This window comes from Notolepis coatsorum, assembly GCF_963971535.1.
Source record: "Notolepis coatsorum genome assembly, chromosome: 15".
Taxonomy (NCBI): Eukaryota; Metazoa; Chordata; class Actinopteri; order Aulopiformes; family Paralepididae; genus Notolepis; species Notolepis coatsorum.
In genome coordinates this window covers 59489750-59503977 of record NC_140179.1, presented here as the reverse complement: position 1 = coordinate 59503977, position 14228 = coordinate 59489750, and the positions used below count along the sequence as shown (strand labels likewise).

General features: G+C 48.0%; 1 protein-coding gene across 1 annotated transcript in view; it reads right to left on the bottom strand.

Moving 5' to 3' along the window:
- sdk2b (sidekick cell adhesion molecule 2b) overlaps nt 1-14228 on the bottom strand; it is an 846423-nt gene that overhangs the window by 114860 nt on the left and 717335 nt on the right. The window contains 2 exon segments of the mRNA XM_084331013.1: nt 10937-11072; nt 12976-13046. Coding sequence (XP_084187139.1) covers nt 10937-11072; nt 12976-13046 — 207 coding nt within the window.

Genomic DNA, 14228 nt, shown 5'->3' with positions numbered 1-14228 from the left:
ATCCCTTGTGTATTCTTTGTACATATACACGGAATATCCCTTTAACCTAGTACAGACCATAATATTTCGTTCTCCTATTGGACAGCGGTCCCTTAGGCGCCATTGCCATACCCCCAGGGTCTAGTTCAAAGTCACCGTCAAAGACATGCCTGGGCATGAACGGCTCTGCGCAAGGATACGAGACAGGAATAGGACTGGTACTAGTTTGTTCACCTAACGTATAAATACGGCGCAGGTGAATACAGAAGTAGTTCGAGTTACCCAAGTGAAGCCTCACCCACGATACAACGTGCGGTGAAGTATGGCCTGTTTGGCCCCAAATAGAGCATTGAGACCGCGTGCGAATTAATAACTGAAGTATCAGAGTTTAACGCTGTACCGTCGAGTTCGACCTATTCTATTAATTCAGTAATAGTCTATTTATGTATAGTGTATCGTGCGGCTACCGTTCTACAGTGACCAGCATCACCAACGTTTCTTCGTACCAGCTAGTGTGCTTATCCAGGCTGGGCTGCTTACCCTGGCGCTTTCACCCGAGGAGCCCTAGACGAGGACCGGGTGGACATGTACACTGGATAATCTACCCGACGACTACATAGCCCTTTTCGGCTGGATTATATTTTGCTTTGGTCCTGTAATTGATGGAGCGGAGAATCGCCTACACCCACAATTGTGTGGGATTTACCCTGTGAGGAGCAACGTCGAGCCCGCCTCTCAGAAGCCTGAGGCTGGCTAGCTTTCTTCCATGCGGAGCTGCATGCCACGGAGAACAGCTGTTATTCGTCTGCGGATCAAGAGATTATTGCACCGTCTCCTGTACTTGGAGTCTCTCTATTCATCGTTGACCCAGACTCTACTACCGACAAATCCTCTCCCCTTGCTGGCCTACAACCGGAGGGACCCTACCGGTATCTCCCGCTGCCTTACTAGAGTACCATAGATATAATTCCTAAGATTCAGGTTGTATTCCTTATATCCTGCGTAATATGAGAATGGACATACGTTATTGATTTGCCTACGCACATTCCTTTGCCTTATAAGCGCACCTTAAGTAAAGTATATTATGTACTATCATTGCTGCTAATAAATACTTAAACCCAGTTTTGTGTGGAACCGAGTCATTGTGGGAAGTGTTCATCATAAGATACCTGTGTACTGTATGGCCAGTAGTAATGTACATAAGACAGTAGTGGTTTAATGATACCATACTTATTAATACAGTCAGGGAATTGTACCCCTCAGTTACACCATTTAATAAATTATTCCAATAAGGATGTTTGGTCTTATAATAATACTTCTTCGGCGCACAGCCTTTCTTTATCGCACAGTGTCGACCAATTTCTTTATGCAGAAAACTACATAAGTTATTGTAACAGATCAATATTGTGTTATTCAAGAGCTCCATGACATCCGGTAGAGCCCCTCTGCAAAACTCAGAGGAAAGAAAATTAGCTGGCAGGTGTCCATTATATCGTTTGATTTGCTGCAGGGCTTCAACCGTGCTCTGGATATTAACCGAGTCACCGGCCTGAAAGCGTAGGCGTAGTACTGAATGGTCAGGTACTCTACTATGGATATCAATAAGATTTGCACCTTCAGATGGTGTATAAACACTAAATTCAATGCATGATTTCAAGTCAACGTGAGGAGTTACAATGTAGTCCACAACAGCTTTCCCCCTTATAGAAATGGAAGTGAAATTATCTTTGTCAGAGTTTAACCTCCCATTTACTACACAGCATTTTGAGTCTTTAAAAAATTCAATGAAGGATTGTCCGTGTTTATTTTACAGTCAGATCTAAAGTGGATCTAGACGGGAGGTCATCTGCCTCCACATAATCGTTCAGATCTGCAATGCGACTATTCAAATCACCACACAAATAAGTAGCATCTGCATTAACTGTATACAATAACGTCAGTAAATGGTTAAAGAAAAAGTCTGCATTACGTCCCCATGGTGAGGTTTCCAGTGACAGATAACACGAAATGATAATGAAAAACGTAGAGTAAGAATTCCATCATAGGCTTTGTCCATAATAACTGAGAATGTATAAAAAATAGTGTTCTTTACACAAATACCAACGCCGCCCGAGGCTTTAACCGCTCTTCTGTGAGCAACCCGATTATAACCAAACCGGTGAAGCCATTAAACTCAAGCAAGTCTGTGGAAAGATGAGTCTCATTTGTTGTGAAGGATCAGATTAAACCGAATATATATATTTATTTATATATATATATTTAAATAGTGTTTGTATATCGTTTGATATCCCCTGTATATTCCTTGTACAATATGCACTGAATATCCCTTTAGTCTACTAAACAGCCCATAATAGTTTCATTCTACCATTGGACGAGAACCTGGCGCCAGGTTGCCATACCCCTAGGTTCAAGTTCAATCGTGCCGCCCAACATGTCGTGGCAAGCCCCGGTTCCGCGCAGGAATACGTCTGGCGAAATACGAATGGTACTATTTGTTCATAGCGCATATATATATGGCGCAAGTAAAGTAGAACTTTCTTTTAGTCCAGTTCTTTACCCTCCAACAGAGTGACAGACGCGAAGCCTCACCCACGACGCACGTGTGGTGTAGTAAGGCCTACTTGGCCTCAGAATAGGCATTGAGATATCATGTAGATTAATAGTTGAATAGTCATAGTTTGGCACTATACCGTCGAGTTGGACGTATTCTATTAAGCTAATAATAGTCTATTTATGTATGGTGCATCGTTCGGTTAGAGTTATAAAGTTATCAGTACCCCCATTGTTCCTGACGTTATCTGGACGCTTAACCAGGCTGGGCAGACCCCTAGTGGTGCTTGCATCCGAGGAGCTCCGGGCCAGGGCGACTGGACCTGTATATTGGATTACTCTACCCGGACGACGGCGAGCCTTCCGCGGCTTGGATTATGCTTTGGGTGCTTTAATTATTCCATGGATAACGGCCAACACTGCGGAGTGTTGGAACTACCCCCCGGAGAGGACTCCAGGTGAGACGGCGCTCTACACCAGTGAGGTCGCCTCACGTCTCTCCGTTGTGGACCGGCAGCTACCGTCCACCAGAGGGTCCAGCTGTATTCGTCTGCGGACCGAGGATCTGTGGGCACCGTGTTCAAGACTTTGAATTCTCCCAAGAAACCGTCGGCCAGATGGGATACCGCCAGCGGCTTCTCTAACCCCCCCCTCCTACTGTCTTACAACCAGCGGGACCCCCCCCCCCCTTAGTGTATCCAGCTATAATCATTTAAGTACCATCGCTATCGTTCCTAAATATCCAGGTTGTATACTTACTCCCTGCGTAACCAGAGATTGGACATTCAATGTTGATTTACCTACGAATACTAATTTGCCATACAAGTGCATATTTCAAATCATAAGTGTAAACAAGTGAACGTTGTATATACCTTTTGCTATATTAAATATTCGATTTGTACATTTGTGTGGATTCGTTTCATCAGGTGGGAAAGTGTTCATCATACTTATATCATGTACTGGATGGCCAGAAGTTAAAGTACAAGAGGTAGTGGTATTAAATACCATATCTAACAATACAGTCAGGGAATTGTACCCCTCAGTTACAATTGGTCCTTCGAGCCGGAGGGTAACTAGTGTAATATTAATATAGTGTTATTAATATTGAAATGGCCTATGATGAACACTCCACGAAACGGTCCTCCGAACCTAGAACGCCCGCGGCGCAGACGACAGACACCTCAGTACTTAGAGGATTACACTGTCAGTCAACTACCTAGCCTTCGACAAACGGTAAACGCGGTAAAAGTAGAAAGTAAAATTATGTCTGACCTTAACGACCAGGTTTCCCCGACCACAGAGGCCCTAGTAGGTCCTAATGTAACTGACCAAGCTCACGGTGGGGACCAGGAGGGAGCAGACATGCCTTTACCCCCCGCCACTACCCAAGAAGTAGTCCCCGACCAGCACCGGGAGGAAGACAACCCTACAGAGAGAGAACTCTGCACGGAAGAAGAGGAGGAGAGCGCCGAGGAAATAGAGCTCCAGGACTCCCCAACGAGTACCCCCAGGAGCGGCTCACGCAGGAGCGGCTCACCTCCACAACCGCCTTCCCCCAGCGAAGCGGAGAGGATGCTACAACAGGCGTTCCTCGTCAGCCTGACAGCCTCTACCGAACGCGATCGACTTCAGGGTGAACGCGACCGTCTCCAAGCACAACAACGGAGCGAAGAAGAGCGCACACGCCTGGAGATGAGACGCCTTCAGACAGAAGAGAATATGGCAAGAGACCGGGCCGACGCCCAGCGCGCCGCTGCCGGTGCCCAAAGAGAAGCAGATCTCACCAAGCGCGAAGTCGAGCGCGACAAGTTACAAGCGCAGCTAATGGAGCAGCTGATCCGCAAGGCAACACCCTCTCCCTCCGCCAGGGGTTCAAGGAACTCGTCGAGACAACAGTCAAGGGCAGCGTCTCCTCAACGAGCAAGCGACCCTGAACTTGACCAACAGACCGAGCCTAGACCCCCCGCAGACCCCCTTCCCAGACCGGTCCAAGCGAGACCCAGCTACAAGGAAGGAGCGGCATACACTGCGGAGAAGCTAAATAAACGATTACAGGATCTGGAAGATCTGATAGAGGAAGAAGAGGGAGAGGAGGAGAACCAAGCCCGACGACAGCACAGTACTCCACCGGACCAGGAGGTCCAATACAGCCCAGGCTATACCCCCGCGGCGCTGCGCTACAGACCCCCGACTCTATTCACGGGTGAGCACGACGCACGACCAGCCCCGAGGAATAGCACCTGGACCAGCGGGCCATGGTACCCTGTCAGTACCAGCCCACAGCGAGGCGCAAGAGGGGACTCACCCAGGAGGTCTCTCCCCCAACGCTCGCCGATGTATCAGCCATCCACGGCGTCATACATTGCCACGCCGTCATTTCCAGACTTCGCCTATGAGAGTCGAGCACAGTACACGGAGCTCCGGATGTGCTTAGAGACAATGATGGTGGATGTCGCTGATGAACGCCACAAGTATGCAATATTACTGAAGCACCTGAAAGTACCGCGAGCGCACAATATAGCGCTAGCCTATGCCACCTCTTCGACACCATACACAGCGGCCCTAGCGGCGCTGGACCAGAGATATGGACGTATATGGGATTACGTAATCCAAGAGATAAGGCATATTGATCGCCTACCCCCAGCCACAGACAATCGCTCATTAGACGACCTGTCAATCAAAGTGCAGTCCCTGGTAGGGATGCTGGGAGCGCAACGGGAAAAGGGCATGCATGAGCTATACGCCAACTCTAACGTCGAGAGGATTTTGGAGAAGCTGCCACCCGCAAGACAGGAGCGTTTTAGGCGGCAGAGAGACTACCGGGATCCCAACGGCCCCGAGCCATCCCTCCTTGATCTAGCCGACTTCCTGGCGAGAGAAGTCAGCAGCTTACGACTGGATACATTCGGGCGGAGCACGCCAAGCTCCAGAGAGGGACCCAGGAGAATAAATGATGGAAGAAGATCGGTGACTGTCATGCACCAATCAGAGTCAGTACCGGGCAGTAAGAGTCACAGCACCCCCTCGAGAAAAGAGAAGTGGAAGATAGCGTGTCCCTACTGTGAGAAAGAACACTGGCTGTCACAATGTGACCTATTCACAAAGATGAATGCAGAAGAAGTGAGTCAATGGATAAAGTCCAACAGGCGCTGTTACCGATGTGCGCGGCCACACATGGCAGCCGAATGCCGCCTAAAGAAAAGGTGCAGTCGGTGCGATGGAGCCCATCTAGATATACTACACGACAGTAACAGAAGACAGCCTCCACCTGCACCATCGCGCGGCACCAAGGCAAGTGTCATGTACATTGACCCCGCCAGCAGCAGCGGCGCCCAAGTGCTCTTAAAGGTAGTCCGTGTGACATTGAGCTACCAAGATAAAGTCATGGACACTTACGCCGTCCTTGATGACGGGTCAGAGAAGACCCTTCTGCTCGCGTCCGCTGCGGCCCAGCTGGGACTGCGGGGGAGCAAGAACGAAATGACGATTCGGACAATAAGAAGAGATTTAAAGACGATAAAGGGCGAGAATGTCTCCTTCACTATCGCAGCAAACGGGCAGCCAGAGCGACGGTACAAGATTACAAATGCTTTCACCAGCCAAGAAATAGGACTATCGCAGTACACCTACCCTGTCGCCAAGTTGATGGATAAATATGTGCACCTGCGCCAATTACCTATCCCGCTCATAGACGGCGCTACCCCGACCCTGCTGATAGGCTCCGACCATGCAGAACTCATAGTCCCGATTGACCGGGTCCATACAGGACCCCGAGGCTGTCCTGCAGCAGTCGAGACCCGCCTAGGGTGGACCCTACAAGGCCCCCTTGCTAAATCTCTCAACCGAACAGCAGCCACTAGCTGCCTCCACTCCAGAACGACAGAAGAAGACACCACTCTCCTGCAGCATGTCGAGAGGCTATGGACACTAGAGACAATGCCCTTTAAGAACGAAAAGAAAGATATTCGTTCTAAAGAAGACATTTACGCCATCAACCTACTCGAGCAGGGGACAAAGAGAGTCACAGTCGGTGGAGTGATGAGATACGCAACTCCACTCCTGAGGCGAGAGGGAATGCCCACCTTTCACGCAAAGAAAGACGCCACGGAGCGCTATCTATTGAACACGGAGCGGCGCCTAGCCAAAGACCCCGCTCAAGAGAGTGTGTACCGCGCTGAGATTGAGAAGCTAATCACAGCGGGACACGTAACAAAGATTGACATTAAAGAGGCCGATCAGACGACCGAATCATGGTACGTGCCGCATCACAAGGTCCATCACAACGGCAAGGATCGCATTGTGTTTAACTGCAGCTACCAGATCGGATCCCAAAATCTGAATAAAGAGCTCTTGCCCGGCCCCACACTCGGCCCCTCCCTACTAGGCATGCTACTGCGCTTCCGCCAGGACAAGGTGGCTATCAGCGGGGATATCAAAGGGATGTTCCTGCAGGTGAGACTAGTAGAAGAGGACAAGCCCCTGCTGCGGTTCCTATGGAGAGAGAGGATCGGAGATGAGAACCCAGCCATCTACCAGTGGGAAGTACTCCCCTTCGGAACCACATGCAGCCCGTGCTGTGCTACATTTGCACTACAGAAACACGTCGCAGAGGACCCAACAGCAGATGAAGAGGTCCAACACAGTGTGAAGAACAGTTTCTACGTGGACAACTGTTTACAAAGCGTTTCGACTCAAGAAGAAGCCGAGGCTCTCCTAATCAAGTTACGCGCCTCCCTGATCAAAGGCGGCTTTGATCTCAGGCAGTGGGCCAGCAGTGACCCGCACGTATTGCGCAGCCTCTCCCCCGCGGACAAGGCTGCCAGCAGCGAGACCTGGATGGCGACCATCCCAGGAGAAGCCCAAGAAATGACACTAGGACTAGTCTGGCGCTTCAAAACAGACTCGCTCCACTATAGACACAAACCCTTGGCTCCAGAGCAGGGACGGTCGACGGCGATACCGACCACCAGACGGAGTGTGTACAGAACACTCGCCAGACAATATGACCCGTTGGGATGTATTCTACCTTACACCACCAGGGCAAAGATGATTGTACGAGCACTATGGGACAAGGACCAGGGCTGGGACGACCCAATACCCGCACACCTTGCCTCAACATGGAGAGAGTGGGAGACGGAACTCCGCTCACTCCCAGGCGTCAATATACGCCGCAGCTACTTCCCATCCACAGTGAGGCCAGAGACATGCGAGATTGATCTACACGTCTTCAGCGACGCCTCCGAAGTAGCCTATGGATCGGTGGCCTACTTGCGTGCCCAAGAGAAGGGAGGAAAGATACACACTGCTTTCATCCTGGCCCGCTCAAGAATAGCCCCACGAAAGCAACAATCTATCCCACGTCTAGAGCTCTGCGCAGCCCTAGCAGGAGCGCATCTAGCCACGTTAATCCAACGTGAACTCACCATTCCGGTGCACAGAACAATCTTGTGGTCAGATTCCACGACAGTACTCACATGGATCAAGTCTGATTCATGCAGATACAAAGTCTTCGTGGGAGTCAGAGTCACCGAGATTCAAGAGCTAACAGAAGCAGCGAGCTGGCGGTATGTGGACACCAAACACAACCCAGCTGACGTCATCACCCGGGGAATGTCTCTGGATGACCTAACCCGTCGCAACATCTACAGTGACGGACCAGAATTCCTCAAGCTCCCGGAAGGAGAGTGGCCTACGCCCACCCCACGGGAAGCAAGTAACGAGGAGGCTGAGAACAAGAAACCAATGTTCTGTGGACTGAGCACAGTCGCCTCCACAGACCCCAACATAGATGACTGCATTACCCTAGCGAGTGCGCAGCAAAGAACATTCCTGCGGCACCACCCAGAGATTCAGTCCACCACTGACATGTCAGCAGCTGACTACGAAGAAGCAGAACTTCTTCTACTACGACGAGCCCAGAGAGACTCGTTCCCCGATGAGCTAGACTGTCTACAGGGAGGAAACCCCGTCCCATCAGACAGCAGACTGCTCCACCTGGCACCAGAGAGTGACGCCCATAATCTCATCAGAGTGGGTGGTCGCTTGCGGAGAGCCCCCGATCTACCGGATGACATTAAGTACCCGATCGTCTTGAACAGCCGACACAAGGTCACAGAGCTGATCATAAAGAAATACGACGAGGATGTACACCACGCAGGAGCAATGACAGTCCTCACGGAGATCGAGGGAGTATTGAACTCAAAGCCCCTCGGTTACGTCTCCAGTGATGTAGCAGATGTCGACCCAGTCACCCCCAACACACTCCTAATGGGGCGGCTGGACCCCGCGCTACCCCAGACAATGTACAGGCCTGAAGAAGCGAACGGCCGAAGGATGTGGAGGTACAGTCAAGTACTAGCTGACAAGTTTTGGAGCAGCTTCCTACTCCACTACCTACCGTCTCTACAGACCCGCCAGAAGTGGGTAAAAGAGAGAGACAATTTGACAGAAGGAACAGTCGTCATGATTATCGACCAGTCACTACCCAGGGCTATGTGGCCGGCTGGCCGCGTAAGCAAAGTGATCACCGGTGCTGATGGCAAGGTCCGAGCAGCTGAAGTACTCGTCCAAGGGCGCACTTATACACGACCCGTGGCGAGGCTCATAGAACTGCCCCGACTCCCAGATACTATCGATGATGACCATGACCCCATGACTTTGTGAGTTGACTGACCCTTACAGCGGACCTTGAGTGGTAGACAGTGCGGTTAATCTGTCTCTGCTTAGCTAATTAGGTGGGACTAATTAGGGGGCGGCTGTTGTGAAGGATCAGATTAAACCAAATATATATATTTATTTATATATATATATTTAAATAGTGTTTGTATATCGTTTGATATCCCCTGTATATTCCTTGTACAATATGCACTGAATATCCCTTTAGTCTACTAAACAGCCCATAATAGTTTCATTCTACCATTGGACGAGAACCTGGCGCCAGGTTGCCATACCCCTAGGTTCAAGTTCAATCGTGCCGCCCAACATGTCGTGGCAAGCCCCGGTTCCGCGCAGGAATACGTCTGGCGAAATACGAATGGTACTATTTGTTCATAGCGCATATATATATGGCGCAAGTAAAGTAGAACTTTCTTTTAGTCCAGTTCTTTACCCTCCAACAGAGTGACAGACGCGAAGCCTCACCCACGACGCACGTGTGGTGTAGTAAGGCCTACTTGGCCTCAGAATAGGCATTGAGATATCGTGTAGATTAATAGTTGAATAGTCATAGTTTGGCACTATACCGTCGAGTTGGACGTATTCTATTAAGCTAATAATAGTCTATTTATGTATGGTGCATCGTTCGGTTAGAGTTATAAAGTTATCAGTACCCCCATCGTTCCTGACGTTATCTGGACGCTTAACCAGGCTGGGCAGACCCCTAGTGGTGCTTGCATCCGAGGAGCTCCGGGCCAGGGCGACTGGACCTGTATATTGGATTACTCTACCCGGACGACGGCGAGCCTTCCGCGGCTTGGATTATGCTTTGGGTGCTTTGATTATTCCATGGATAACGGCCAACACTGCGGAGTGTTGGAACTACCCCCCGGAGAGGACTCCAGGTGAGACGGCGCTCTACACCAGTGAGGTCGCCTCACGTCTCTCCGTTGTGGACCGGCAGCTACCGTCCACCAGAGGGTCCAGCTGTATTCGTCTGCGGACCGAGGATCTGTGGGCACCGTGTTCAAGACTTTGAATTCTCCCAAGAAACCGTCGGCCAGATGGGATACCGCCAGCGGCTTCTCTAACCCCCCCCTCCTACTGTCTTACAACCAGCGGGACCCCCCCCCCCCCCCACTTAGTGTATCCAGCTATAATCATTTAAGTACCATCGCTATCGTTCCTAAATATCCAGGTTGTATACTTACTCCCTGCGTAACCAGAGATTGGACATTCAATGTTGATTTACCTACGAATACTCATTTGCCATACAAGTGCATATTTCAAATCATAAGTGTAAACAAGTGAACGTTGTATATACCTTTTGCTATATTAAATATTCGATTTGTACATTTGTGTGGATTCGTTTCATCAGGTGGGAAAGTGTTCATCATACTTATATCATGTACTGGATGGCCAGAAGTTAAAGTACAAGAGGTAGTGGTATTAAATACCATATCTAACAATACAGTCAGGGAATTGTACCCCTCAGTTACATCATTCAATCTGGGTTTAAGGAATTTAGCAATACAGTCCTAAGTACTGTATTTATATCTATATAAATAAAATTTACTTGACTTGACTCAGTAGTTTACAGTATAATTTAAGTATAACATTGATATCATGGTGATAAATTATGTTTACCATAGCAGTACCTTGGTAAATTATTCAGACAATGTCTGAAATGACCGTCAAACTGCAATGCTAGGTTTTTGTGTACGACCAGATGAACAGGGTTGTTAGTACTCACAGGTGAGCTCGGTCCAGGTGGTGGAGGGTCCGTTGACCGCCCTGATGGAGTAGCTACGGAGACGGTCGTAGAGAAGCTCCCGGTACCGGATCCTGAAGCCCAGCAGGATCCCGTTAATCTTCTCCTCGGAGGGCGGCTAACGGGAGAGAACAGCACCACGGTTCAAATCCTTTCACTCTCTTTTACATGTTACCTGTTAGGAGGGCGGCTAACGGGAAGGAACACCACCACGGTTCAAATCTGTCACTCTATTTTACATTACTTTCTTTTAAATATATATATATTTTTTTTACATTTAGTCATTTAGCTGACACTTTTATCCAAAGCGACTTACAAGTTTTGTACGACAAGTCAGCAGGAAGGGCACAACTCTATCAGCTGAGTAACAATGTTCATCAACGTGTTGAGTGCTACAGTGTAGGTTAGTATATTAGGACGAGTGCATGACAGTAAGAAGGTTATTTTTAAATAACATTTTTGATATTGATTGAAGAAGTGTGTATTTAGTCGATGGCGAAAGATTGGACGGCTTTCGGCTGTCCTAACTGTGGTGGGAAGTTCGTTCCACCATTGTGGGGCAAGGACCAAGAATAGGCGGCTTCTCTTTGATGACCCTCCCGGAGCTCAGATAGGAGTGGGTCTGAGGCGGCCAGTAGATGCAGAGCGGAGGGGTCTTGAGGGTGTGTAGTTAGAGTTAGTTTTATTATTGTCTATTTTTTAAACTGCCATCAAATCAAACCACAAACAAGGTGGCCTATTGGAATGTTAGATCCTAATGTGAAAAACAGATTTTATATGTCTGCACTTTATGTGCTCATTTTGTGCTTTTTTCTGTTGTGAAGCACTTTGAGCTGCAATGCTTGTATGAAAGGTGCTATACAAATAAAGTTTATTATTATTATTATTATTATTATTATTATTATTATCATTTAAGCAGGTAATAATAATAATAATAATAATAATAATAATAATAATAATAATAATAATAATAATAATAATAATAATAATAATAATAATAATAATAATAATAATAATAATAATAATAATAATAATAATAATAATAATAATAATAATAATAATAAATTGTATTTGTATTGCACTTTTCGTTCACTTGGATCCCAAAGTGGTATTAAAATAATAGGTAAAACACTGGTTCAACAACGGAGAAGCGGCGAACAAACAAACGCCAGCGTCCTCTCCACGTCCATCTAGTGATCTGTATCTAGGTAGGCCCAAAAAGAATCAGCACCATGAGAACATAAACAGTTTGGAAAATCTATCTATTTTTGTGTGCGAGCCATATTTTTTTCTTCTGAATATATTTCCCACTGGCCTTTATGCAGCAGACAAAGCAAGGGTTTGAACACCGTCGTTCCCCCTACAGTCTGGATTTAAAGTGTTTCGCGACACTTTTCATACAGTATTCCGATTCTCAACACAAGAGAAAGGAGGGGCCTGCCTATAGGGTTAACGTCACCTCAACCGTCTTTTAACTCCTACGTCATATATACATTTTTTATCATCCTATTCACTCATCTCCACAGAGAGACATTCTGTCATGTAGTCTAGTAAAAAAATAAATACAAATAAAAAAACAGCCGAGTCTAGAGTCACGGGGAGAAACCCTCAGATGTAAAACAAGCGACAACAGGTCCGGAACTTTCTATTCCAGTAAGGCGGCCCCTAGGGGCATCATACTTCCCTTTTATGACCTGCTAATTCAGGTGTGAGTGTGTGTGTGTGTGTGTGTGTGTGTGTGTGTGTGTGTGTGTGTGTGTGTGTGTGTGTGTGTGTGTGTGTGTGTGTGTGTGTGTGTGTGTGTGTGTGTGTGTGTGTGTAGAGGGATTAGAGGACGTGTGTCAGAGGAAGAGAGTGTGTGTAAAAGGGATTATAAGTATACCCTATGTACTACTACCCACTTATGTACTACCAAGCCCTCTCATTAGGGCGCTGACAAGACAGCCCCCCCCCCCTGGGTCTCTCTGCGACGACACTGATATCGAGCCAATTACAACCGTCTCTCTCTCTCTCCATCTTACCTGCCAGCGGATGAGCACTGAGGTGGTTGTGTGTGGCGTGACGGAGAGAATCATGGGTGGTTCATCGGGCGCTGGAGAGAGAGAGAGAGAGAACAGAAGAGGGTCGACAAATCACAAAGACAAAGCTGAAAATTGGCCCCTATTCATGTGTCTAAAGTAGGTGCGCGCGGGACATAAAACACTGGAGGGAGAGAGAGAGAGAGAGAGAGAGAGAGAGAGAGAGAGAGAGAGAGAGAGAGAGAGAGAGAGAGAGAGAGAGAGAGAGAGAGAAAGAGGGAAAGAAAGAGAGAGAGGGAGAGAGATAGAGATGGGGAGGTAAAGAGAGAGAGGGAGATGGAGAGGGAGAGAGAGAGAAAGAGAGAGAGAGAGAGAGAGAGAGAGAGAGAGAGAGAGAGAGAGAGAGAGAGAGAGAGAGAGAGACAGAGACAGAGAGAGAGGGAGGGAGAGAGATAGAGAGAGAGAGAGAAAGAGAGAGAGAGAGAGAGAGAGAGAGAGAGAGAGAGAGAGAGAGAGAGAGAGAGAGAGAGAGAGAGAGAGAGAGAGAGAGAGAAGAGAACAGAGCAGGCATTGATCATCGAGTCAGAAATAGCCTGTTGGGGGGAGTTTAGTGGAGCGGACGGGCCTGTAGTTGGTTAGTCGTGCTTGATTTACTTCGCAAGGGATCCAGCGCTAGCTTCTCGTCTCTCGGCGAACGCAGACTGTGTACCACATGACATCACCTACTCTGTCTCTGCCAACTGGTGAACTCATCAGTACAATAGGGCAACTCATCCGGGCCGGCTATTCATACGTGGGCTGATTTACATCAGGGAGGGAGGGAGGGAGGTAGGAGAGGCAGGTCTACCAACCTCTCCACAAGGCAACCTGCCATGGACCGCGGAGCCGGTAGGGCCAGTATGGCCGTGGCCCTACCTACTTTGGGGTGTATCAAACATCAAACATTATGTAAACATTTAATATCATTTTTTTTACCACATCTAACCAGATTGCTATGCTGGCTTCATTAACACCTAAAATTCGTGCGGTAGATATCTCTAGATAAATCACATCGAGATAGGTAAGAACCCATACCTTCCGGCACATTTTATCCGGTTGAATCCAGCGTGATGCTATCAGCTTTTTGGCAGCCGTAAGACCGAACAAAATTTGTCTCTTTACATGTACAGAGGTTGCTAACTGAGAAACATCATTCAACAACAATACAGAAGGCAGTACAGGTATGGTCAGAAATAAAAATTCTGATAATTGCGTGG